The sequence below is a fragment of the Gallinula chloropus genome, assembly GCF_964237585.1.
Source record: "Gallinula chloropus genome assembly, chromosome: 4".
Classification (NCBI taxonomy): Eukaryota; Metazoa; Chordata; class Aves; order Gruiformes; family Rallidae; genus Gallinula; species Gallinula chloropus.
Window position 1 is genome coordinate 49,102,812 of NC_140088.1, and position 26,142 is coordinate 49,128,953.

The 26,142-nt window shown below is 41.1% G+C and overlaps 1 protein-coding gene across 1 annotated transcript in view; it reads left to right on the forward strand.

Annotated features, from left to right (window-relative positions):
• Positions 1-636: 636 nt before the first annotated feature.
• LOC311190942 (bifunctional heparan sulfate N-deacetylase/N-sulfotransferase 3) overlaps positions 637-26,142 on the forward strand; it is a gene marked incomplete at both ends in the record, with an annotated part of 58,514 nt that continues 33,008 nt past the window's right edge. The window contains 2 exons of the mRNA XM_084263014.1: positions 637-1,617; positions 24,001-24,088. Of these exons, the coding sequence (XP_084119140.1) occupies positions 637-1,617; positions 24,001-24,088 (1,069 nt within the window). The remainder of the gene's footprint in view (positions 1,618-24,000; positions 24,089-26,142) is intronic.

A 26,142-nucleotide genomic window follows, 5' to 3' on the forward strand; every position in this document is an offset into this window, starting at 1 on the left:
TGTGTGTTTTGTTAGGACCTTCTTTGTTCTTCAGAAATTAATGTAAGACAATCTATTTCATCATGTAGACTGATGTTCTGCCAGCTTCTTGTGGGTGGGAGGAGGAGAGTTATATATTCGCTTCGATGTTGAGGTTGTCAGCAATTGTCTATTTGGAGTTAACTTTTTTGGTAAAAAAAAATACAGAAAAACACCAAGTCCTTTGCTGCTCTAACTTGCTTTTCAGTGCCTCATGTGGTATACCCTCTTTTAGTTGATCCTCTGGGCTGAGGTACCTTTGAGATCAAGACATTTGAATGCACGTGGCAACTAGTGGGAGCAGGGAGAAATAACACTACTACTACAAAATTTCAAAAAGAAACTATCCAAGCTTTGAGCTGTTCATTCCCAAACCTCTGTTTGGCAGTGATTTCTTTGCTTACCGTTAGTTTGTGATAATGCTTCACAAGTGTTCTGCCTCAATTAAATCTCTGTTTCTCTTTTCTTCTAGACTATACCTTCTGTAAAGCTTTGTGGAAGATAGATGTTTGTGCTGCAATGGTGACATAAATATTTCAGAGGACTGGAACGAGTTGTTGAGAATCTGTGTTTGTTTTTAATGCTGCTGTCAAGAACAATCTAAGGCAAGTAAACAACATGAGTTTTATCATGAAACTTCACAGACACTTTCAAAGAACAGTTATTTTGCTGGCCACTTTTTGTATGGTGAGCATAGTTATTTCTGCATACTACTTGTATAATGGCTACAAACAGGAAAATGAACTTTCTGAAATCTCTTCGGAAGTGGAATGCGGTGATCTTCAACTATTGCCGTACAAGCTGATGGAGATGAAGAACATGAAGCCTATTGATCCGCTGAGGACAGACCTTGTAGTGCTGGTGTTTGTGGAGAGTCAATACTCAACATTAGGCCAAGATATAATAACCATTTTAGAATCTAGCAGATTTCAGTTTCATATTGAGATTGCGCCTGGGAAAGGTGACCTTCCAGTCCTTATAGACAAAAATAAAGGCAAATACGCTCTCATAGTATATGAAAATATTCTAAAGTATGTGAATATGGACTCTTGGAACAGAGGCCTTCTAGATAAGTACTGTATAGAATATGGTGTAGGTGTTATTGGATTTCACAAAGGCAATGAGAACAGCTTGCAGAGCTTTCAGTTGAAGGGCTTTCCTTTCCATGTCCACAGCAATCTGGGCATTAAGGACTGCTGCATTAACCCTCACTCCCCACTGCTCCATGTGACTAAATCTTCTAAGCTTGAGAAAGGTCCCTTGCTTGGAAATGACTGGGCAGTTTTCCAGATTAATCATACAGCTTATCAACCAGTGATATTTGCAAAAGTAAAGACACCAGAAAACCTTTCGCCACCCGCTACTAAAGGTGCTCTCCATGCCACAGTAATTCATGACCTGGGGCTCCACGATGGAATTCAGCGAGTCCTTTTCGGCAATAACTTGAATTTTTGGCTGCACAGGCTGATTTTCATAGATGCCATCTCTTTCCTGTCTGGAAAGAAGCTCAGACTGTCCTTGGATAGGTACATTCTGGTTGACATAGATGACATCTTCGTTGGGAAGGAGGGAACAAGAATGAACACCAATGATGTACAGGTAAAGTATGTGCACCAACTAATGGTCATTGCAGCAAAGTGCCATTTTTTTTATCTTAAAGTGAATAGTTTTTAATAGTTGGAACTCCCAGGAGATGCAGATCAGTAAGTAGCAGATTCTTTGGGCTGTGGGAGATGCCAGCCTGGCTGGGTGGCTTTCAGTAGTCACTGAAGCAGTTCCTTCAACCTCCAGGCTGTAGGGAAGTCCGCGCAGTGTTGTTTGTACCCATTCCAGGAAAGAATGTATGATAAGACCACACACTAGTTACTATCAGTTGTTTTGTCCCAAGTGATACACAAGTCCCTGCTGAACTAAGTTCTATAGATGGGTTGGTGGGCACCTCTGAATTCTGTTCCCCTTAGTAGATCTGGAAAATAGTCTCCCAAAAGGAAATTGAAGACCACTAGTTGCTAAGAAACTGATAAAGTGGGTAAGACTGGTAGTGTTTACACACACACTGCACCACATCCAACATGCACAATTCTGAAGACAATTGCAGTGTATAGCTCTCTAGTCTGGCCATAGCTTCTATCTGAGCACGTGCTTCAGTGGCATTTGAAGGCTGCACAGGACTTCAAGCTGGACCCAAGAGCTATTAATATGTAAGGTGCCTGTTGCTAGACTTAAAAACATCAGGTAAATGTGGTGAGTATAAGTAAATGTCAACATAAAGTTTGAAGAACAGACTGTTTGAAATAGGTTTCAGATGTTAGGAGTTGGTTGCAGCATTTCACCTTCTTTATCTCTGTTTTATAGCTCTTGCTTGCAAGAAAGGTCCGTGTTAATACTGGTCTTGAAAGCTTGTTTTGTTGCTAAATGACTTCACAATTTTCATTTTAACGTTTTAAGTTGTATGTTCCTGAAGGTGATATTTTGCTCTCTATTGTCCTGTTCAAGTGAGTTGGTAGCTACAAGTCAATAGGCATAACATCTTAACATTATTTCTCATTATGACATTATACCTCACTTTCTTTTTGTGAGGAGCGTTTTTGCGAACAGGGTAGTTAGAGATTACCTTTAAAAACTGGTTCTTGGCTTAGAAGCTACAAATCTGTAAGATGCTGATTGTTGTCCTGTATGTGCTAAAAATAAGGGAGACTTTTCTTAGAACTTTTGTAATGGAAAGAAAAACTGGGAAAAGAAAAGGCAATGACAGCGCTGCGTGCAGTTGGTGGACATTTTTATTTAATTTTTTAACCAGAGGTTTGAAGTTTTTTCAGTGTTAATGTATTAGTCAAGCTGCAGTAACCCTGCATATATTGCTTCCTTAAAAGGTTTGAACTTGTAGTTGTGCTTTAATTTGCTTTAAATTTGCAGCATTCGCTTCTTTCCAAAACCTCCGCATGTGCGGTTATAAAGAAGATACACCTAGGTAAGCGGGGCTTTTCTTATGGAAAGAACTTGCCTGGGAGAGAGCTGGAATAAAGGTGTAACTCAATAACTGGAGTTTCTGTGTAGAACACGATGGCAGCATTTGCATTAAGGGAGTGAGCATGCTTTGAGAATCTCCAAAATTGCAGGGAAGAAAATCTGACCCACATCACTGGCAGAAGTCCTGTTGCTTGGCAGAAACACCAGCTTCTGGTAACACAATATGTGAAGTAAAGCCTGAATAAACCTCTTGCTCTGCTGTGCAGTAGCAGTTTAAAACTCTGTTTTGTATTGTTTCTCTTGGTAGAGTGACACCTTAGAATTGTCGTTTTAGGATAAGATAGAATGATTAATTACCAGAATTACTTACCAGAAAGAGGAGGCTATTGAAACAAATTTGATTAAAGCAGATACAAAAGGATAAGCTGTATTGTTTTGGGAGAATAATTTGCAGTGTGTCAGAATGTTATCTTCCCCAAATGAAACTGTCAAATTAAATAGAAATAATATCAAAGTGGAAATAACTTTTAAGTAGGATAATTTCATTTATACGGAGCTGTGTTCTGAAAGAGTGGAATCTGAAAAAGTGTTCCCTTCTGATTCTTCATCTACTTAAAGTGAAAATGTTCTATTAAACATGTTGTTAGGGCTGTCAGATGCAATGCATCTTCATTACTATTAATATCAAAGGAGTTATCCTCTGTGGCACAATGACATGTGGAGGGAATGAAATAAAATCAATTTGCAGTAGTTGAAAATCCGTTATTGTAAAGTATATTTGTGGATAAATGACATCCTATTAAACAGGAGTGTTTTACTGAGTTCTGCTGCATTGACTGTGACAGAATTGTGTGCTGCAAGTGTGAAAATAGGTTGCTAAATGTAGGCTTTGTGCAATTTTGGTACTCAAGATGAACTTATTTCTTTCATGCTTGTATTTTAAATGCTAGCATTATAGAATTTGGTTTAATGCTTTTTTGTGGTTTTTTTTTAATTTTCTTTGACATGTCTCCTATTTAGTATTTTCTGGATATACTCACATCTGGTAGGCCTGTGAGCTTGCTGAGAGTAAGGTGAATGTTTCTATATGTGCTTTGTTACTGCAAAGTAACCTAAACCACTTCAGAAGCTCCCAACATCCAGACAACCTCCACCGTTGTTTTAGCCCATTCTTCTGGAGAGGAGAAGTATGAAGCTGGAGGGTTAATGATGAACAGATAGAAAAAATAATTACTCATTAATGATTCACTACCTAAGTCAAGAAGGCAGCATTTGTCTTGGGACTTCTGAGAAAAAGGCTTCACTCTGTTGAGTGTGTAGAGAACCTAGATATGATTTAGAAGAATTCGTTAAGCCCCTGAAGTTCTGGCACAAGTTAGGTGAGCAGGTTAAAGCTATGTCTGTACTGTTCTTTGTAAGAGTTAAAGCAGAGGGCCATGTTAACACAAGATTCCCTGCATTATTGATGGGTAGTTGTTATATGGCAGTTCACATGATCACAGAATGGCTGAGGTTGGAAGGCACCTCTGGAAGTCAACTCGTCCAGCCCCTCTGCTCAAGCAGAACTATATCTAGATACCTTTTGACTGTCTCCAAGGAGGGAGATCCTGATCTCATGTAAGATCAGGTTTTCAAGGCAATTTTTTCTTTTGATACCTAAATGAGATTTGTGAAGTGGCCAGAACAGTTAACACTTGGGCATTAGGCTAAACTGCCCTCTTCCTTCAAATTTGTGAATTGGAGATGAGTGCTTAAGAAAATTGCTATCATAAGGTTAAGTGGTAGTTTTATCAATATTATATATTTACCTCAAAAGAGGTCAAGTCAAAAGCAAACCCTCTAAAATCAGTGTCTTCTGCACCTCTAAAGATGAGGCAAAGTACTTCAGCTTGAGCATTTATAGCATTAGGGACACAAGCAAAAGGAAAATCTTTGGACATAGTTTATCAACCTAAGTCCTGTAAAACCAATAAACAGTTTGTATTATTAAACAACAGATGAAGTTTTTTCTAGTTTCACCACAACATCTTCAGAGAAAAAAAAAAAGACCCAAACAACATGAAACTGTACTTAGACCATCGGATTGCCACTGTATACAATCTGGACTACGAGAACATAGTTCTTCAATGCAACATACTGAGTACCTGTCACTGTGCATTGACAATAACCATCCATCTTCATATTTATTTACTTTTTCTTCATCTGTTATAATAGAGATAATGGACGAGAACATTTTTGTAGTCTAATTGCCTCCTACTTGGAAAATAAGCTTGGTAATGTCATCTCAGTGCTCATTTTTCAGTAACTTTTTTTATCTCCTAATGTCTGTCAGGCAGGAGGGACCATTATGCTGTGACAATATTATATTTTATTTTCCTTGTGTCTTTTAGACTAAGAGCCTGTGCAGTGCAAATAATTCATTTAAATGGACATACACAGAAAATCTATCTAGATATCCACAGAATAAGTTTATCTTAAAAGACTGTGATTGTCCTGGCTGATGGTCTGCTAATTTAATTTTTTAATTATTATTACGGTTATACTTTATGAAAATTTTATGACTATATAGTGCTGAGATTTTTCTGAGGGGAAAACAGCTGATAAGGGGATTGGGGGTGGAGAAGGAGAATTTTTTTTTTTCCTGCTGACAGTTTGTGCAGTGCTGGTGATCTAGGCAGTACACTGGTGTCCTTTCTCCATTTCCCCAATACGTGCACTTTCTACATTTCCTTGAGAGCTGATCACATTTTCAAAATTAAAAATTGAAACACTGAAATTAATTAACTTTTTTCCAAATAATTAACTGTGTGATCTCCTCTTGATCGTCCTTTGCTTTTCTAAAGAGACATTTTGAACTGAAGTCAGAATGGGGTATCTCTTCACTTTCTTCATGTAAACCTCATCTTTTTCTACAGTTGTACTTTTTCTTTTGTAATTGCCAAAGAAAAAGCTTCATATTAGTGGTTAGGCAAGGCATCTGTTAGTGTGTGTGCACTGAAATGAACAATACGAGGTTGAATCTGCAGTCTTTCACCCTTGGAGTCATTGAAGAATTGGACAAAGAGCTATCTTTGTGAGTTGTCTGTGCCAGTGTTCTGATGCTAGAGAGGATTTAGCTAGAAAGAATAAAATTGTAGCATTTTAGTTTCCTTCACTTGCACAGTCTGTCATCTTGCCCAGATTGAGGTTTATGATGTAGACATCTATACACGAGCTAGTCCTCTGACTTTCTGTAGTAGACAACATAGAAAAACATCTTCAGACAGCCAGTGCTTAAGTGAATTGCACCTTAATATTATGTATTTGTTTCTTTTGCTCATAAAAGGCTTCTGGAGTGACTAACATCAAATATAAATGTTTGCATTTGGTCAGATCAATCTTCTGCTGTGTTCTGAAGCCAGTGCTGTTACTTTTGTTATTTCCTTTGTGCACTGGTAGCCTGATACTTTGTTTAGTGTAATCTAGGTTTGTTTTAATAACAGATTTCTCCTTTAAGAGAGAATTGTTTATTCACCATATTACAAATTCATCCACGCTATTCAGCACAGCTTGAATCGCCACCGTTGTTTGAAACCCACATATGCTACACACAGTGAAAGGAAATCAGAACTTATCCAAGCTCCCACTTGGATATACATTGAAAAAAATACAGTGACGTAGCTTTTCCATTACTCTTGCATAGGAATAACCTAAATAATTTGCCTCAGAAAAGAGGTTTAGATAAATTTTGTGTTAAGGCAGAATGGCTCAAAGGTGCTGGAAACTCTGAACTGCCAAAGCACAGATTGTTCCTGTCACAGGAGGAAGTCTGATTCTGTAAGTTAATTGCTTCTTTATCTATAGGATCTTGTAGAATGTTATCAGTAATGCAACTATAGATGTTTCATCAAATGTTTCAATTGCAGAACCACCAGAGATACTCATGTCTATTCAGTTACACTGAGCCATAATTTTTCTCCCTCATGGAGGTTGAAAAAACCTTTTTAGTTACCTCTTTGAGACATAATTAATTGACTATTAAGGATTTTTGTTGTGATAAAACATTCTACATTCCCAGTCCATTAGTACCTTTATGCTGTTGTTCGATGTGCTTACTCTGTGTGTACATAAATTTTTTCTTAATTTGACCCAAAGCTCCTATGATATATTATATTGGTTTGGCTGACATAATGAGTAGGAAGCACATTCTGTTCTTAAAAAGGAGGCAATGAGAAAGAATATTAACAACTGTGGTGTTTCTGTAGTGCTCTGATGCTCTAGGAAGACTGATTTAACTTGAGTGAATGGTTTCGAGTGCAGGAGCATGGAATATTATGCACTGCAAGGCAGAAGAAGTTAGGGTTAGATCTCAGAGTAAAAATGGTTTTATATATCTTGTAGGCTGCTACCAGCATATAGAATGCTTCACCAGTCAGTCATCTTAACACTGAATTTCTAAAACCAATTTGGTTTATGTAGCAACTTCTGTGAATTTCAGTGTAGTAAAATTGACAAAACTGCTGCTCATTACAGCCTGGGTTTTGTTCTTAAGAGGAGTGTACTGCTGTTTGAAACAGAAAGCTGGATAAAAGTCCTTGACAAGAGGAGGGTGTCTGCAGAGGGGTGACAGGGATGCAGGAGCGCTGGCTCTGTCTCAGGTACACCGCTTCTGGGGCTGCCAGGGCAACGCTGGGAGTTCTAGGTGTGCCACCACCTCCTGTTCTGCACCTGCATAGGGCTAGATAAAACCAAACCCCATGGTATAAGCTTGGTGCCAGAATTAATTTTAAGCTTATCCATGGTGTATGAAGACAAAAATTGTCGCATGGCAACTGCACGTCTAAGAATAGCCAGGTTCTAAGTCACATCTCTCTGGAAGGCCAGGAGAACGGAGAGGAGGCTGCCCTTTTTGTATGTTCAAATACCCTTGTTCTGTGCTTTATGTTGATCTACATCTAGGTATTGCATGTGGGAAAGACTGAGGTTCAGAAGGGTTTGCACGCAGAGCACTATCTACCTCCCTGGATGTGCATGGCCCTGCCCAGGAGATCTGTAAAGAAAGCATGAACATCAAATAGCAGTGCTGGCATGTTCGTCTGTAGCTGCACAAGATGCAGTACTTTTGCCAAAATGGTAACTATGTTTACACATCCTTACTGGTTGGCTTAACTATCCACATTGATCATCTTGTTTGTCCATGCAAACCTCCAGGCATTTCTTGCCTGACTTCTCTTTGCTGGGATGCATCACTCTTGGGCTTGGAAGAGGTGATCCTTGTGAATTCTAGCCAGCTTTCTTGGGTCCCTCATCCCTTCAGGGCTTTGTCTTGTGGTACTCTACCAAGCAGGTTCCTGAAAAGGCCAAAGTCTGCTCTCCTGACATCCAGGACAGCAAGCTTGTTGTGCACCCTTCTTGCTGCCCTGAGGACCTACAACTCCACCGTTTCATGGTGACAGCAGCCAAGGCTGCCCTTGTGATTCATGCTCCCCATTAGCCACTCCTTGTTGTTGAGAACAAGGTCCAGCATGGCACCTCTCCTCATAGGCTTCTCTGCCACTTGGAGAAGGGAGTTGTTATCGATGCATTTGAGGAACCTCTTGGATTGCTTATGGCATGCTGTGTTGTCCCTCCAGCAGATATCAGGGTTGCTGAGGTCCCCCTGAAACCGGGATGGGTGTACAAGAAGAAAATGCATGTGATGCTGCACATTTTGAGTCTTGTCAACATAAGCTCAGCTCTGGGTTGATCCATCTGGCTGTGAAACTAAAACCTGCCATTCCAAAACTTAGGAAGTAAGTGAAATACGTGTCCAGACATGCCGAATCCTCAGTATGAACTGTAAGGTATTAAAATCAACGGGATAATTTGTCTCCACTGTAAAAGCTTTTTCCATGTTTCAAGATTGACATTCTAAAAGCTGCCCTTTGTTGTGCACTGAGTAACAGTGTTCAGAGAGCAAAACAAGGAAGTTGAAAGCCCTTGCTGGGCAAAGATGTTACAAAGGTAAAGCACCAGACCCGGGTCGGGGTTTGAGCTCTGTCTGTGGAGGCATAGTGAAGAGCAGTTGCATGCTGAAAGCACCTTCCAGCCCTCAGCTATCCTGTCAGTCTTCCTTCCTTGGACAGCAAGTTCTTTTGGTCCGAGGCTCTTTTTGTTCGGTACTTTTTGTTCACAAAGCACTTTGCTAATACACATAATAATAATGCAACTGTAGCTTACCACAGAGCTAGCTCTACAGATTTGTCACTGTACTAGTGGCTGCTGCAAAGTTTGTTCTGGGCTTTTTCAGATGACAAGTTAGCCATCCTACTGCTAACCCAATCGAATAACATTTTCACAACCAACAAATAAAAACACACCGCAGATAGATCTGAAAGTCAAAGCAATTAACTGTAAAATGTGATACCAAACATGGGCCTGCTGCCCTCCTGGTCTTCAGTCACGTCAAGAAGGCACAGTCTGGCAAAAAGAGGATAGACATGGGACTCTTTCATTTGTTTCTTTTACAGTACAGCTGCATGGGAAGTATCCTTTCTTCTTACCTGTTCAGTCTGGAAGAAGTCAATGCAACTGCACAACTGTTCTTGGTGATTATGCTTACAAACAAAGTACCAGAAAAGCAGTTGGTTGCCACTGTGTATCTAATACCACATGAGGTAACAATGCCCTACGTTTTTCCAGTTCCAATTTGTTTCTCTGTATAAACTTCAGTGCTTCTACAAGGTAGAAATGTTACTCTAATTTAAAATCGTTTGACAGTGTTAATACCTTATAAATGATTTTAAAAAATATTTGCCTTTTGGGATAGTCCTAATAGTTCACAGTCCTGGAGATGAATTAATGTTGCTCCTTAAAATGTAGTTCCATATCTGGAATAAATCATAAATTAATTAACACTTTATATGGCAAAAATTATGTTACAATACATATGAAAATAGAAGTAGTGGAGAGGACAAATAAAAGCTGTGCAGAGTTAGGCTTCACAGATTTGTTCCAATTGCAGTCAGTAAATTGATGTGACAAAGGCCCTGCTATGCTGTACAGAGGTAGCAGGTCTGGGAACACCGGTTGCATTTTTGTGGAGCTAATAATTCCTACAGCTCTATATCAAGCTCCCACTCACTCGCCCTTTCAGTGTTGGCTCTCCTGGGAGTAACCCAAGTGTCTCTGCTCCCATTTTAAAGTGAACTTGGACTAAAGATAACTCAAAGTTGCCTTTGATAGAACTCTATTGGAACTGGAGAGGAGGCTGAAAAATAATTTTGCATTTATATAAAAAATGGGGTTGTATGATGTGAAATGTTTCTTATCCTTTGTCCTTTCATACTGCTTTTGTTAAAGGTAATAGAAATGTTGAAAATTGTAATCCTGTAAATATCCTAAAAGCAAGATGAATACTAAAATATCTCTGAGTTTGTAACATAAGCTGGTTGGAAATTTAAGCTGACTATCATATTACATCAGGGAAGTACTTCATCTTACTGACTGAGGAGGTGTCTAGAATGTTGTGCCCAGTTCTGCTCCACTTAACCAGGAATATGTAGAGAGTGCTTTGAGGCACCAGAATAGCTAGGAAATGTCTGAGGAAATAAAGACTAAAGAATTCGGTATCTAATGATGACCAAATCAGAAAGCAATAGGCTTCAGATGTCTGCAAGGTATAAAGAGTGAGGATGGATAAAAATATTTAATGTAAGGCACAGAGATATTTAAGTGTAGGCTGAATAGCCAATAAATGTGGCTAATATCCAAAAGGAAGTAAAGGGTTATGTAACTCTTTAAAAATTAGATTTGGCAAAAGGATATGAAATATGCTACCGGACTGAATATAATATTGGCAGGGAAATTTTACTAAGATGTATTCTCAATCCTGCACAATATAATCAAATATAGAGCTTGGTTTGGATTCCTCTGTGTTGGTTTGAGTCTGCAACTGTAGAATTTGGCCAGCTGGATGTTTATCTAGTTTCTGTAATTGTGTCTTTTAGAAATGCCAACATTCATGCAAAAATAGGAAAGGTATGAATTAATACTTCTAACAAAATCATCCCCCCGTGTTTCACTAAAGTCTTTGGGGTTTTTTTCCCTGCTGAATTATATCCTTTAGAGTCCGTACTATGTAGGAGACAATGAAACTGTCCCAAGTTTTATGAACTTAAAGTAAGTTATCATGTCTTTTCTATGTTGTCTATATATAATCATTAAAATTACGGCTGGAGAAAATATTTTATGCACGCTTATTATGCTTTCTCTTTTTCTGTCATTTGATGCTGATGTAAAAGGGGAATTTCATTCAGCAACTTTAGAATTGCGAATAAAGAGAAGGGAAAATGTAAATATTTGTGATCCTTAGCTGGGGAGCCAGCTGAAGTCTGAATTCCCAGCTGTTTCTGACTTGGGGCTTGCAGGCAGAAAGCAAACCTGAAAATCTTTTTGGTCAAAGATTTTTTTGCTTTTTCTGTCAATGAGTGGGGCCTAGAGAGAAAAAGAGCTTTTTATATGCCTCATCTCACCACAAACATAGATACTTTTAATCAGATACAGTATTAAGAAAAGCACAGGAATCTCACAAGAACTTTCACAAGAAACAAACTAAGAAATATTTGTGAATGGATTGTGTGATTGGGGTGTTGCGCAGCCTGTGGAGCACTGAGTTTATTCGTCAGGCCAGTGGTGTAGTAACTCCATTGTGCTTTACTACACAGGGAGAGCAACTGTCTCATTTATTGGCACTTTGTTCTCTGATATGTAATACGAAGCAGTAACGCTAATATTATGCTTCTCTAGAAGCATTAGTCTTACTGGGCTAGGTGGAAATTATAAGAATCACACCCCACTGTGTTTCTCTTTGATTTGTACCAACATAGCTTCTAGTGTCAAATATTTCTTCCAACCTACCCAAATAGCAGCTTGTTATACCTTCATCTGTGGATCTGAGTTTTCATATGATTGCGTAACAGAATTATATTGTAACTGTAGCCACTGTTACTCACGGATTGTTTTCTGAATACCAGGAAAATATTGTAAAAATTTAAATGTCTTGAATATTGTATACTCTGAGAAAACAGATAAATACCACCCACTATTGAGCTCTGATCATCTATAGGGTGATGTAGACAGAATTTTGAAGTCTTGTTTGTTTAAAATTCTGCTGAGCAGGAAGCATAGGCTTAAGGGTTTATGGAGACAAGTGAGTCGTAGTTTATCCAGGCTTCGGCACTGAGGACCACAGAATACTGACAGTGAAGAAAAGGTAAGACTGAATTTTTTTTGGAAGGCCATATTCACAAACTGTTGGAATTTGATGCGGTGGTTTGATCCTGGCTGGAGGCCACATGTCCACCAAAGCCGCTCTGTCACTCCCCTGTTCAGCTGGGCAGGGGAGAAAATAGATATTGAGAGGCTGAGGAGTGGATTTAAGGCCAGGGAGAGATCATTCTGCAATCAGTGTCACGGGCAGAACAGATTCAGCGTGGAATAAAGGAAATAAACTCTCTAAGTGATGACCCTGCCCTGCATAGCCAGTGACACCAGAGTCGGGTAATGAGAAGTGCAGTCAGATTTTAAAGCACCTCCACCCGCCCCTCCCTTCTCAGCAGACTTCACTTCAGCTGTGACTTTGCTCCCTTCTTCCCGCCATTGTGGCGCAGGGAGGGGCAGGGACTGGTGAAATGAGGGTTTTGGTCAGTTCCTCACAAGCTGTTTTCCTTCGTAGCCTGGGTGGGGTGTGTGGGTGTGCACACCTTCCCCCCTGCTGCACAGTGGGGGTCCCACCCGCAAGAGACAGTCCTCTGTGAACTTCTCCAACATGAGTCTTTTCCCATGGGGCTTCACCTCCTCACCAGCTTGCCCCAGTGTGGGCTACTGCTATGGGTACAGTCATAAATCATAGAATGTCTCTCAGGCCCAGACTGCTCCAGCCTGGTCCTCCACAGATTCACAAGCCTCCCCCCCAGCAAACCTGCTCTGGCGTGGGTCTTGCTTTCTCACTCATCTCTGTGTCTGTCTCTCTCCACGGGCTGCAAGTGCTGGCAGAGGCTTGCTCCAGCGTGGGTCATGGCATTTTCTGTATATCTCCACCTGCTCCAGCATGGGGCCTCTCCACAGGCTGCAGGTGGGGTCTCAGCCTTTTCCATGGGCTGCGGGGGGACAGCCGCTCCACCATGGGTTTCTCCATGGGCTGCAGGGGCATCCTTCTGGCACCTGGGGAGCCTCCTCCCCCCCCTTCCCTGGCCTTGGTGTCTGCACAGCTCTTTACATCTTCTCACTCCAGGGGGAAAAAGCAGCTGCTTGTGGTTTTATTCTCCTAATTCTGATTCCCAGAGGTGCTGTGACCACTGCTGTTGGGCTCAGCCTTGGTCAGCAATAACTTAAGCCTTGAACCAGCTGGTGTTTGCTCTGTGGGGCCTGCAGAGAGCTTCTAGCTGCTTCTTGCAGAAGCCACCCCCCCGCAGACCTTCTTTCTTCGCCAGAACCTATATAGGTATGCAACACTTTTTTTTCCCCTGAAGAAATCAGGTATTTTTAATGTCCCTGTTTTCCTTTGTCAGTCGAGCAATTAAGCAGGACGGGAGTAGACTTAGATGGGACATAAGGAAGGAATTTTTTTATGGTAAGGGTGGTGAGGCCCTGGCACAGGGTGCCCAAAGAAGCTGTGGATGCCCCTGGATCCCTGGCAGGGTTCAAAGCCAAGTTGAATGGGGCTTTGGGCACCTTGGGCTAGTGGAGGGTGTCCCTGCCCATGTCAGGGGGCTTGGAACTGGAAGGCCTTGAAGTCCCTTCCAACTCAAACTGTTCCATTGCACTGCGGGAATAGCAGTTTGGGAAACAAATCTATAGGGAACTAGGTTTTATGGAATTAATTTCTTGTTTTGTGTGCAGGCCATGGAGGTAAAGGTAACCTGAAATCTAAATTGCATCTTTAAGAGCATTGGTATTTTGGACAGAGTAACATAGCCACTGGCAAACTCACCAGAGTGGAGCAGATGGTTTGGCCCAACTGCTGCTTCCTGTGCATTCAGGTGAGGCCACTGTGGTGTCTGCTGCTGAGAGATTAAGCCTGAAAATATTTCCAGCATTGAACCTTCTAGGTATTTTCAGCACTGGGGGCTGCACAGAGCCACATGTTGCCAACGGCAAGGTAAAATGACCCAAAGAGGCAGAGCCAGGCAGTAGGCAGTGGATAAGGAAGCACAGGCTTTGCCGCAGCGCAAGCTCATGGCTAGCCTGTGCAGAGGAGGACTGTCTTTGCTTGGAGAGTAGCCCTTGTCCTCTAGCCAAACTCTGCTGTGCATGTTGGCTGTAGTAAAAACTAAAGCTGGAACTAGCATGTGAGGAAGCATTAACTAAGAAGCAAATGTGCTGTTGATAATGAATGTGGTACTAGGAGCGTGGATAATACTGCTGTTCTTCCTGAGCTGGATGACTATAAAATATATGCACCGTTGGACCGAATAGCCATGATGTTGTTTTAATTTCTATGATAAAATATTGTGCATCCTACCAAACAAGAGCTACAGCTGTAGAAGTGTGGGTTGTCTAATGAGGGGCTACAGCAATGTAAGTGTTTTGCATCCGAGGTTATTGTTTGAGCCTGAGCTTTTGAGGCCCAACAGTTCTTGGTAGCAGAACAAGCATCTACATGAATCAGTGAACAACTCTGACATTTTATCTACTGCCGGTGGCATGCAATGGAGACAAGCCTGACTAAGCAGGCACAGCGAAGTAGCCTAGAAGTGAACTGGAACAGCATCTGAACTGCTCTGTCACCCTGAGAGATGGCGTCTCGTGCTCAGAGCTGAGGCAGCTGGGTGGCTGTGTGTGTGACTTTGCAGGACGGCTATCTGAACCCTTGCATCATGGGCAACAAAACTTCGTTTCCCACTATGCTGGGCACATCAACAATCACCAGATCACAACTACTTGACTGGATAAATATGAATCTAAAATGCATTTAAAATGTCTTCATTTTGGTTTTACTTTGAGTTCTGTTATACACTGAGAGCATACCTCTTCGTATGTGGTGTTTCATAAGCAGATGAAGAGCTCTTAGGCAAAAATGCAAGAGCCAGAAAGTTTTCTATCAAATCCTGTCTGATCAAAATCCAAGGAAGAATATCATATGCAGCAGTAGGGTGTTTATTAGCTCTATTTCAATTGGCCTGGGGGTTTTTTTGACCTTCAATTAAAAGAAATGCAGGATTTCATTTCTGTGAGGTGCAGAATAGCAAGATCATTTAGCTGTTTAGTAATGGTAACCTCTTTCTTCAAAGTACCCTTTAATTAAGAGTGAATAATGCAGAATTTCAAATAGAATTCTGAAAAAACCAACATGCTAATTACTTTATTAAATACTATTGGCACCAAGTATTTAAAATCTTCAACTTACCTTGCCACAATTAGCTTATTCTCATTAGCTGTTATCTCAGCCTCCAAGAAGTGAGAAGCTGGTGAAGGAAGTTAGAAATATGTCTTGGTTATACAAATGTTTTGCTTAGATGAAAGAGCCTAATTACTTGAAAATGTGTAATTGGACCATCATCAGGATTGTTCTTGTATGTGATATAAAAAAAAACAACTCCAGAGGAAGACTCAGTAACATTAAAACAGTGTGTTCTGATTAAAACCCGTTTTCCTTAAAATCATCTGTGATACTTTCCAAAGTGGCTACTTATAATTTTAGTATCCTTTAGGGGGACTTCAGATAACTATTTACAGCATTGCTGCATATAAAATAAATGTGTGGCTCCTGGGTTTTTTTGAAAATCAGGTGCAGCATGGCTTATATTGGACATTGAAAAACACAGATGCACATAGATGAGCTTTGGCCTGGTATCTAGTCATATTGACACTTTGAAAAGAAGCTGGGTTACCTCCTTAATGGTACTTATGGTATTTATTGAAAAGATTCACACCGACTTCAACTGGAGAGTATTAGCCTTAATATTTTAGGAAGTCAGATAAGATACTCAGGCAACTGGATCTGGCAAACAGTCCAAATTAACCTGAGCAGTCAGTGGGAGCTTTGCTTGAGAATAAAGAGTCAGTTTCCAAGGCATGTCTATTTGATAATTTAAAAACAGGGTTGCTCTAGGTAGAATCTGTCCATAAACTACAATAATTTGACAGTAACTGAAACTAGGACCTTTGTTTCTTTTCCAAGGAATTTTTGCACACATTTTCTGTTATAAATTCTACCATGTCACCTGGCCCTTCGTAAATAGGCATCTTGCTAGCATGTGGTACTCTTGAAACTTTTGAAGGAGTTGGTAGACTTTTAATTGAAAGCATAACTTGTTTCTTGAAGCTATTTTACCTTAAAAGTGTTGTGTCCCTTCCCCATTTTAATTTTGTTGTACAAAGTAGGAATACTACGTCTTAAGCTTCCATGGAATCTGATATGTTATAAACTTGGACATATGTATAGTCAGCAGTTTGGCTTTTCCATCCCTGTTTCCTCACTCTTTCTGTTTTTTCTGGATTGTGTCCTGTTGGATACCTTGCTTCCACCAAAGTGCAGAGCAGTGTCTTTTCCCCACTTCCACAGTTTAGGGACTGTTCACAGTTTGTGGTCTACACCAGCTAAATACTTTCCTAGAAAAACTGAAGATTTTCTTTGTTTTCATCTCTTACCTTCTCTGTAGTGTCAGCTCTGTTAGTGAGTGCACAGTCAAAGAAGATTTAAGCATTCTTGGCCTTTTTTCTGAAAGATATTAGAAGTATTTTTTTCAGAGACACCCAGTATACCCAAATCAATTATTCTTTCTCCTGCATAGATTAAATGTTTATGGTAATGGGTGTCAAAATGCTATTCTTAGACATCCAGAAAGAATAGAAGCTGAATTTCAATGATGTTCCAAAATGCATAATTTATCATGCGGGAAACATTTTTTTTCCTCAGAAGCAAAGTAGTCTGTCTAATAAAATAATGATTCTCAGCCATTTGGGACAGACCTTCAGTGAGGCTGTCTGCTGCTGCTTCTTGCTTGGCCGCCTCCAAACACCCCAAGTTCTTGTCCACTGCCTTCTTATCTGGGATTGCTGCCAGTTTTTTGAATGGCTGCCATCACAATCTCAGTGCTGCTCACTTTCAGGCCCCTACCACACTGCTGCCTCAACATTCCTTGTGGATGGCCACGGCTCCACTTCCTGTTTTCTCCCACAGGCAGCGTCCTCCCTCCCCTCCCTCCTTCTCTGCCATCAGCCTTAGCAGTGCCAGGACAAACCTGGGACTGGTAATGACTTCTTAGCAAGCCCTCCATTCGTGCCACACCATGCCAAATACTGTCTATAATGCTGGACACTTTGAGAGTACCTCTCAGTTTAGTTACTGGTGTATAAAACATAATAAAGAACATCCTTCCCCTCTACTCTGCCCTGGTCAGACCCCACATTTCTGGGCTCCCTAGTATAAAAGACAAGGATCTCCTGGACAGAGTCCAGTGGAGGGCTATGAAGATGATTAAAGACCTGGAGCATCTCCCCTACAAGGAAAGACTGAATTAGCTGGGACTGTTCAGCCTTGAGAAAAGAAGACTGAGAGAGGATCTTACTAATGTTTATAAATATCTCAAGTGTGGGACGCAGGGGGAAAGGGCCAGCCTGTTTTCAGTGGTCTGTGGAGATAGGACAAGGAGCACAGGAAGTTCTGTACCAACATGCGGAAGAACTTTTTCACAGTGAGGGTGACAGAACCCTGGGACAGGCTGCCCAGGGGGATGTGGAGTCTCCTTCTCTGGAGAAATTCAAGACCCATCTGGAATGCCTCCCTGTGCGACCTGTCCTAGGGACTCTGCTTTGGCAGGGGGGGTGGACCTGATGATCCCTGGAGGTACCTTCCAACCTCTATGATTTTGTGATTCTGTGATCTCAGAATATATCTGGAAAATTTCAAATACTGATTGTTGAACTCTAAAGAGAAGTACAGCAGTCTAAACATTCTCATTTTTGCGTGCCTCCGATGCAAACTTCAGTCACATGTATGTTGCATTCTGTGATTTGTAATTCTCTTTTCCAAATTCTACTCAACCCTCTTCCCCTCTCCTGCCCCCTCCCTTTTTTCTTTCCCCCTTTTATATGCAAGTGGAATTTGCAATAGATCAAGTTCTGCAGAAGGGAAAGCTCAATGGAGGCAGATGGTGTGTGTACACCTGTGCAGGCAGGACTCTGTTGTCGGGGCACGGATGTGCTCAGGAAAGCCAAACAAATGTCACACAAAGCGCAATGGAAAAGGACGTTGCATCAGTTACAGCCCATTAGACCCCTACGTTAGAACTCTGCTCAGAAGTTAAAATGGCTTTAGTTCTGTTTCTTCCCTCTCTTGTAGGAGTTAAACTAAAGAGGAAATGAGGTTCAAAAAAGTTAAAGCTACCTCTGCATAAGAACTCCCATGGAGGGACTTTGTGGCTTTAATTTGTGCTCTTCCATATTAGACTTTCTATTAATTTGTTTTACCTTATCCGAAGGTCACAGAATCACAGAATCATAGGGGTTGGAAGGGACCTGGAGAGATCAGCCTTCCTAGTCACATCCTTACAGGCCCTGACAACATCCCTATATTCTTCCCAGGTGCTCAGACCCTGTTTCCACAGTTCATAAACCTTTTGCTTCCCTTTGAGTTTACTCATTAGCTCCCTGCTCATCCACACAGGTCTTCTGCCTCACTTTCCCGATTTCTTACTCAAAGGGATGCATCGTTCCTGTGCTTAGAAGAAGTGCTGTTTAAATGCTACGCAGCTCTCACAGGCTCCCTTTCCTAATAGGTTGTGGAGGAGATCAAAGTTAGCTCTTCCAAAATTCAGGGTAGCTATCCTGCTTTTTGGCTTGCTTCTTCAACTCAGGATCTTGAACTCTATCGTTTCGTGGTCGCTTTGTCCTAAGCTGCCCCCAACCTTCACCTCCCTAATGAGCCCATCCTCCTTAGTAAGGTCCGAGACTTTATTAAAGAGCCAATATGGCATTAGAAGTTTTCCTCAAAAACAAAGCCATTCCTAATTTAATGGCTCCTTTGATAGTATTGTTAGACATGAAGTAACATAGCAAGTGTTGAGAAATGAGATTCGCTTCTCAAAAAAAGGAGGAGGAGATAGGCTTTTTGGAAAATTATAAAGATGACCCTGCTTTTGTTACTGACATGAAAGCATGTACTGATCTGAAGTTTAAGATATTAATGCATTAAGATATTAACAGCCTTTTGAACTATTTTGCTTTTCAAGTGGCCAAGTTCTTTCGCAGCTTTTGAGTAGGGAAATGTTGTATATATGTTGGTATGACTACAGAAAGAAGTATCAGTGAAGCAGAGTTGAAAAAAGCATTCTTGATTTATTTGTTTGATCAGCCAAGATGTTTGGGTCTGAATATTTTTGTTGGTGCAGAAAAAAATGACTACTGTTTGTTTACCAAAGCCAAGTAGACACTAGAAAAGTGAAATCATGTAAAGAGTTATCTGAGGACAGGAGGCAGGGTGGTTTCCTGGCTTGGCGATGGGAGTTTTATCCCTGACTTTACTGCTGATTTCCTTAAGCAAGACAGCCCACATCATATGTCTGTGCCTCTGTTTGTCCTGTCTGTCAGGCAAAAAAAACCCAAATAACTGTTTCCTCTGTAAACAAAGTTGATATTTCTGAATGAAAAGTGATAAAAAGATCTAAATGGTACGGTTGTCAGGAAAGAAAGAGGCTATCTGTACAAAGGCAGGAATTTTCCTACATTTACATTGCCTGAGTATTTGAATTAAAGAACAATTTTCCTGGTTCCTTCTGTTCCATTTGTGATCTTAGAGGCCGCTTTCTCCTGAATTCTCAGTTGGTTGAGATCCCATTGGCAATTATAGCAGCTTATGTTTGTGGAGAAGCTTCATCAGAAATGAAACGGGAATAATTTAAACAGGATGATGCCAATCAGTCATCTGAGAATCTGGCTGGATTCCTTGTATTCCCTTCATTATACTATAAACTTGTCAGATACCAGGATTGAAAGAGGTCTGTTGTTTTATTGTTGGGATGACTTTTGTCTGTTCCTTGGATTGTTCCTGGGATTATATTTGACTTGTGGTGAAGAACAGGGTCTTTAATCGTATCTTGAATTCTCCTATTTGATTTCTGGGAGAAGGAATTTCCTAAACTTCATGTGTGAGCTTAGGAAAAGTTGAACAGAAAATACTCCATTGTACATGAAAGTGATTATGCAGCCAGCGTTTTATTTTCCTTATAGTACCGGTGGAAGTATAACATATGTACTAAATAATTATTTATAAACTTGAAGGCTTTACTTAACGGGTTTTAAAAATCTAATCTTCAATCCTAGTGTATTTATGTAACATCTCGTACAGCTACCCAGAGGGGCTGTTCATAAACCAGTCATAAAATATACAGAAAATATCACCAGCTCATAAAACAGCATTTAGAAATGAAATTTCAGGGGTTTCGTCCCCCTACTTTTCTCACTTTCTGTCTTTCTGATAGAAACTCACAGTAATAGGCCCTGCCATCTGCTACTATGTATTTTTCACGAGTTTTAACATTTTGTTTTTAGAACCTGGAAGATGAGTAAAATGTCAAATCACCCAGAAAATAATCATAGGCATGACAACTCAAATTTTACCTCAGATTGTCTGTACAAAAAGTGGTTCACAGCAGGTCTGTGCCTTCCCTCTTTGCAGATAGAGCAGGTGGAGTAAGTGAGCAGGTACACACCGTTGCTATTCCACCACCACAAGACTTTAGAAGATCTCCACTTGATTTTAATGAGAGTAACGTGGCCAAAAAACACCCAATAGCATTGCCTTCAAGGTTTGTTCTGTGGAAGGTGAACTCCAGATTTGCTTCAGAGTTCTGTGTTATTTGGAGTGTTTTATCGTGACCACTGGTCTAAACAAAATGCGGCCACCACGCAGTCATTAAGGTAAGAAGGTGGCAACTGCACTTGCAAAATTAACTCCCAGCAACGATATAAACTCTCTTTTGCTTTAACACAAAACCGTCAGGGACTTTTTGCTGCCCTGCACTCTTCTCCCATTTGAAAGCCTGGGTTTGCGACTCTCCTGCCAGCCCTGTAGCTGCCACAGGCACATCCCCTTCCAGGTCCTATTTCTCTTGGTGTTTCCAGCTGCTCTTCATTTTTCTCATTCTGCTTTTCCATCATGTTGAGACAAGACAGGGGGTGACAAGCTGAGAAGGTGTTAGAAAGGTACAGGATAAGATCTTCAGCTCAGAAACTGCTCACAGTTCTTAATCTGGAGGGAAAGAACTGTGTAGCCCATTCATGCCACTGTGCTGTCAACCTGCACTCAGGATCTCTTTCATTTGACAATATGTACTGTTAACATAAGAAGTGTATAGCCATATCGTTTGCCTCCTACATTTTTAACCGTGCAAAGATAAAATTATTGCACTGAATAGGTTCCCAGCAGCTCAAGGATGCTTTTCATAATAAATCCTCTGCAGATTTGCTGCCTTTCATTAGAATAAGAAGTCTCCTCGGTGATCTTTGCACTCTCAGCCTGTGCAAAAGTCCTTGTTACAGTGTTGGAAGATTTTTTCTCTTAATATTCCACTTCAGAAGTCTTGAGCTTGTTTTCAATGATCTCTATTCACTGCTTTATTTTACTCATTCCTTTAGAAAGTCCCTTGTTCGCAGGACAATTTTCAGGCTTTCCAGTGAAAGAAGATGATCTTTACCATACTTATGCTGCTCTTTGAAACTGCCAGTGCTGTCGTTGCTGGAGCTATGCTCCTGAGGACAGTGGGAGAGGCAAGTTACTTCCAGACCTGGGAGGGCCATAAGAAATAGGAGGCAGAAAAGTGATGGTTCTTTTCCAGATTTAGTGTTGAGATTAATATACATTTGACGTATATGCTTAGGTATAATATTCTGGTCTGCTGAAATGGTGAACAAGACAGGTACTGAAAATTGAAATCACTCATGTTTCGTCAGCCCTGCCAGCAGAACTCTAACTTGCAGCCCCCCAAGATGGGGACAAATGACTGTCCTGTTGCTGCTCACCAGCTCCCCTAAGCACCAGCTTCCCTGAGCCAGCCACAGCTACAAGCTCGTCGAGCTCCCTAGGCCTCAGGTATAGGATAGCACCAGAGAGCGGCTGTGTTCCTGCTTTGGGCAGTGCTCCAGTCTCTCGATGGGTCCTAGTGAAAATACTCAGCTCCGGAAAGGAAGTGCTGGGAAAGGCAAGCACAGGGCAGGGACAGATGCACCAGCTGCAGTGTGTGGCTGCCTCTTCCTGGGAACAGGGAACTCCGCTGGGCCTACTGCCTTGGGTTGATCTTGAGGCTGGTGCACAGGGGAGCCCATGCTGTTGTCACCCCTGGCCTGATGTTGCCACTGTAATGTTGTAGGTATGGTGGGGTAAGGAAACAGGCTTGCAGGTAGAGAGACAGAGTTTGCAAGTGGAGGTTATACTTTTATTGGATCCTGGAAAAGACCTGAAGCACTTACATGTTCAAAAGTTCCTCAGATAAGGTGGATACTGTCTCCATCAGTAAAATGGGTCATATTTTAAGGAACTGTAACTTGACTATTCTGTGTCTATATCTAAAGCTGGGCTTGACTTCCATGCTCACTGGAATAGGCTGCCCAGGGAGGTGGTAGAGTCTCCTTCTCTGAAGATATTCAAGACCCGTCTGGACGCCATTCTGAGAGATATGTCCTAGGGAGCTGCTTTGGCAGGGGGGTTGGACCCGATGATCTCTTGAGGTCCCTTCCAACCCCTACAATTCTATGATTCTATGATTCTATGATTTTGTTGTCATCGTCATTCCAGTTGAAAAAGGTAATTGTAGACAAATTATTCAGATCAAGAAAATATCCAAAGAAAATGTAACTAAAATATGGGGTTTAGGGCACCAAATTGTCATTGAACTTCAAGAATGGAGAGTCTAGTAGACCTCTAAACCTTTGAAAATTTCCAATGATTTGAATCTTTTTGTGCTTTTAATGCATTCACCTTTGATAACATGCTTAGAGTTACTAATTTTAAAAATAGGAATGGTTTAATCACTTTCTTAAAATCATTGTGCTACAAAGTATGTTGACTCTGAAAACTCTGATGACCTTTGATGTATAAGTATTTCCCTTTCTTTCAAAGGTACTTCATGAGTGCAGGCTATTTGGAGGAATGTGCACACCAAGTCTCGTTTCAGAAGAGGCTTTTTGCTTTTCTATGTTGTTTTCTATGTATGCAAAGTTTTATTTTGCATCAGAACACTAGTTTTCTTTGTTACTCCTAGAAAACTGAAAGAGTGAACAACAGCAGAGTGAAAGAGTTTGGGAGGTAACTCCTGAAAGTAATATGTAAATCTTGAGAGTAACAAGTCAAGAAGAGAACACTGAAATCAAAGAGTGAAGCTGTATCTGATGAGTAATAGCTTTCCCCTTTTGTCCTTCATGCTGAATTTTTGTTTGTACTAATTTAGTACAAGTACATGAATGCTGACAGCCAGCATGCTAACTGTCAGAAAAACAAGTCACTTTGGAGGAATTTAGGATTAAGTTCTCTGGTGTGGAATAGATTTTATCTAGCTTCTTTCTGTCTTTCTGGATTACTCTTTTTTTTTCATTGTCGGTGATTTTGAAACATGACTAAAATGCTGTGTATGCACTGGACCTGATCTAGAGAAACATAATTCTAATAGATTCACTGTTCACTACAGTGAATGGAGCAGTGGCTGGGGTCACAAGAGATCTGTTTCATTCCTAACTGTGTCCCAGGTTTACTGAGCAATCAGTGGAAGGTCTTCTCTGGTGTGTGTCTTTGTTTTCCTATATCATGATTCAGAGGCTAAGCCACTATTTAATAGCTGGGCATCTATGAGAAAAATAATGGCGTTTTCAGACTGTCCTTAAACTTTAAATGATAATGAAAATGTTACCTCTTTGTCATAAATAAAGATCTAGTTTTAACTAGCAAAACCAATTGGACATCTTTAAAAATATTTATATTGTTATACTAAATTTCTATGCCAGGTGTGTTTTCTACAGATATGTTTACATGGTGGGTTGTTGGTTGGTTTTTTTTTTCAGGCCCTGCTTGACACTCAGAATCTTTTGAGAGCCCAGATTACAAATTTTACTTTCAACCTGGGATTTTCAGGGAAATTTTATCACACAGGTAAGCCTGAAATGCTAAAATCACTTTATTTTTTATGGTGTTCTTTGTAGTATGAGGAAAGTAGGAATGATCAAGACTAAGGCTCTGAGAGAAGAGTTTCCTTCATAATAGGATAAGTAAAATAAAGAGTCAAGTTGTTCTTTCTTCTAGGTTGCTTTGTGATGTACATTTGTGTGATTAACTGAATCAAATTTGTCTCCTAAAGTTATTAAACTGGATTAACCTTTTGTTTGAGCTGTAGTCCTTGTGGAAATAGCCATGTAGGCAGAGTCTGGAAAGTCTTTGCAGCAATGTTTCTCTTGGGAAGAAAAAAAAAAAAAAGGAAAACCAAGAAAAGTGCTCATTCTTTGAATAATAGCTCAAAAAGTAGAGCAGTGATGTGGAAATAGGAGAGCCAGGCTGTTTCTAAGAGAAAGACTAAGCTCTTCAGAGAAGTGAGCTGTCAGACTATTAAATTTCCTAAATAAGGAATGTTCCCCCCTCCTGCTTCAAGCTGGGACATGCAGAAATGGCAGTCACAGGACCAGGAGGAGATCTTGCAAGAAGCATCCCAAGCTTGGGATGTCAGCTTTCTGTAATGGCTTTGTGTGTTGCATACATGTCATTGGATAACAGCAAAATGAATCCAGGGAGTGGAATAAACACATCTCTTACAGTTGCTTTATAATTTCACGCAATTTGAGCTAGCTCAGACGCTTACTACAGAGCCTTTCTCAGGAAGTGGGAGCCTGGATTTGGCTGTGTAGGATTTGGCAAAGGTATTGCATGTTTGTTGTATAAACTCTCTCAGTTACTGGCTGCAAACTGAACGAGTTGAACCTGTCTCTGTCACAGCCCATCCTTTGCCCTGGCTTTCTTCCTTTTTTGATATGCTTTCTTCTCCCTGATCTCACCATCATTTGACCTTTTGGCATTTGATAGCATGTGAACATCACACAATACTCTGTGGACTCATGTAGAATCTTAAAATCTAATGATCCTATAAGTGTTGACACATCATTACATATATCTGTCCACATTTTTCACTCACTGCTGTAGCTTCCTCAGAGGTAATGAGGAATAAAATCACAACAGTGAAGGTGTGTCAGACAAGGATTTCTGAAGGGATGAGTGTTAGTGAGGGTCTGGCTGTACGTATGCAGAAAGCATTGGAGCTGAACATTTGGCTAAAAGACGGAGAAAGGAGAATAGATGTTGCAAAATGAGAGAGAAAAGATTTTTCAGGTTGTTTTGATCGTTGGCAGAGTAGGAAATCACCAAAGCTGGAAGCAGGCACAGTGTGACAATGTGTTAAGCTACAGGTTGTCAAAGTTCAGCTCATACAGTCTTTATATGGCAGCCTGTTAAAGGATTATTCAAATTTGGCTGCCTTTGACAAGGCTAACCTGTCATTGAAAGTACACTGGGGCTAGGATGAACATCTGGGTTTGGGGGTGATGGGGGTGTCCTGATCCACCAGCTAATTAGACTCTGATGCTTCCCATCCCCAAGGTACACAAGCTGAATATCTGTGAGTAGGTTATCCAGAGCCAAGGCACCAGCCAAGCACTGAGAGCGGGTTGCCGTTGCCATTGCCCTCGGATTACACAAATGCTGTCTGGAGCACTTGGGGTCCTGGGCAGTCCCCACTGCCTGTCCCTGGCAGAGCAGGGCCGGGGCCTAGCCCAGCATGTAGCTAGGGTGCAGCTGCTTCTTTGCAGGCTGGGAGGATCGATGGGAGCATCAAGGTGGGCACCCAGCTCAGGGTCAGAGGACAGGCCTCACTACTGCCTTCTTTACTCCTGTAGCTACAGCAGGAGAGGGGTGGGAGAGCAGCAGGACTGTACACTGCTGCCTTAGTCTTTCCTCTTCATCGGTGGCACAGTTAGAAGTGGCTGCAGGGCCTGTTCCCTGCACCACATCCTTAGGAACAGGCTGAAATGACAGACCTGGGGCCAGAGAAATGCCTGGGTGAGCACTAGCCACCCAGTCTCTTCAAAAGTGCAGATTTCTGTCAGCTCCTGAATAGTCCATGATTAGAGAAGTTAGCAGGGAAGAGAAAATAATCGTACTAT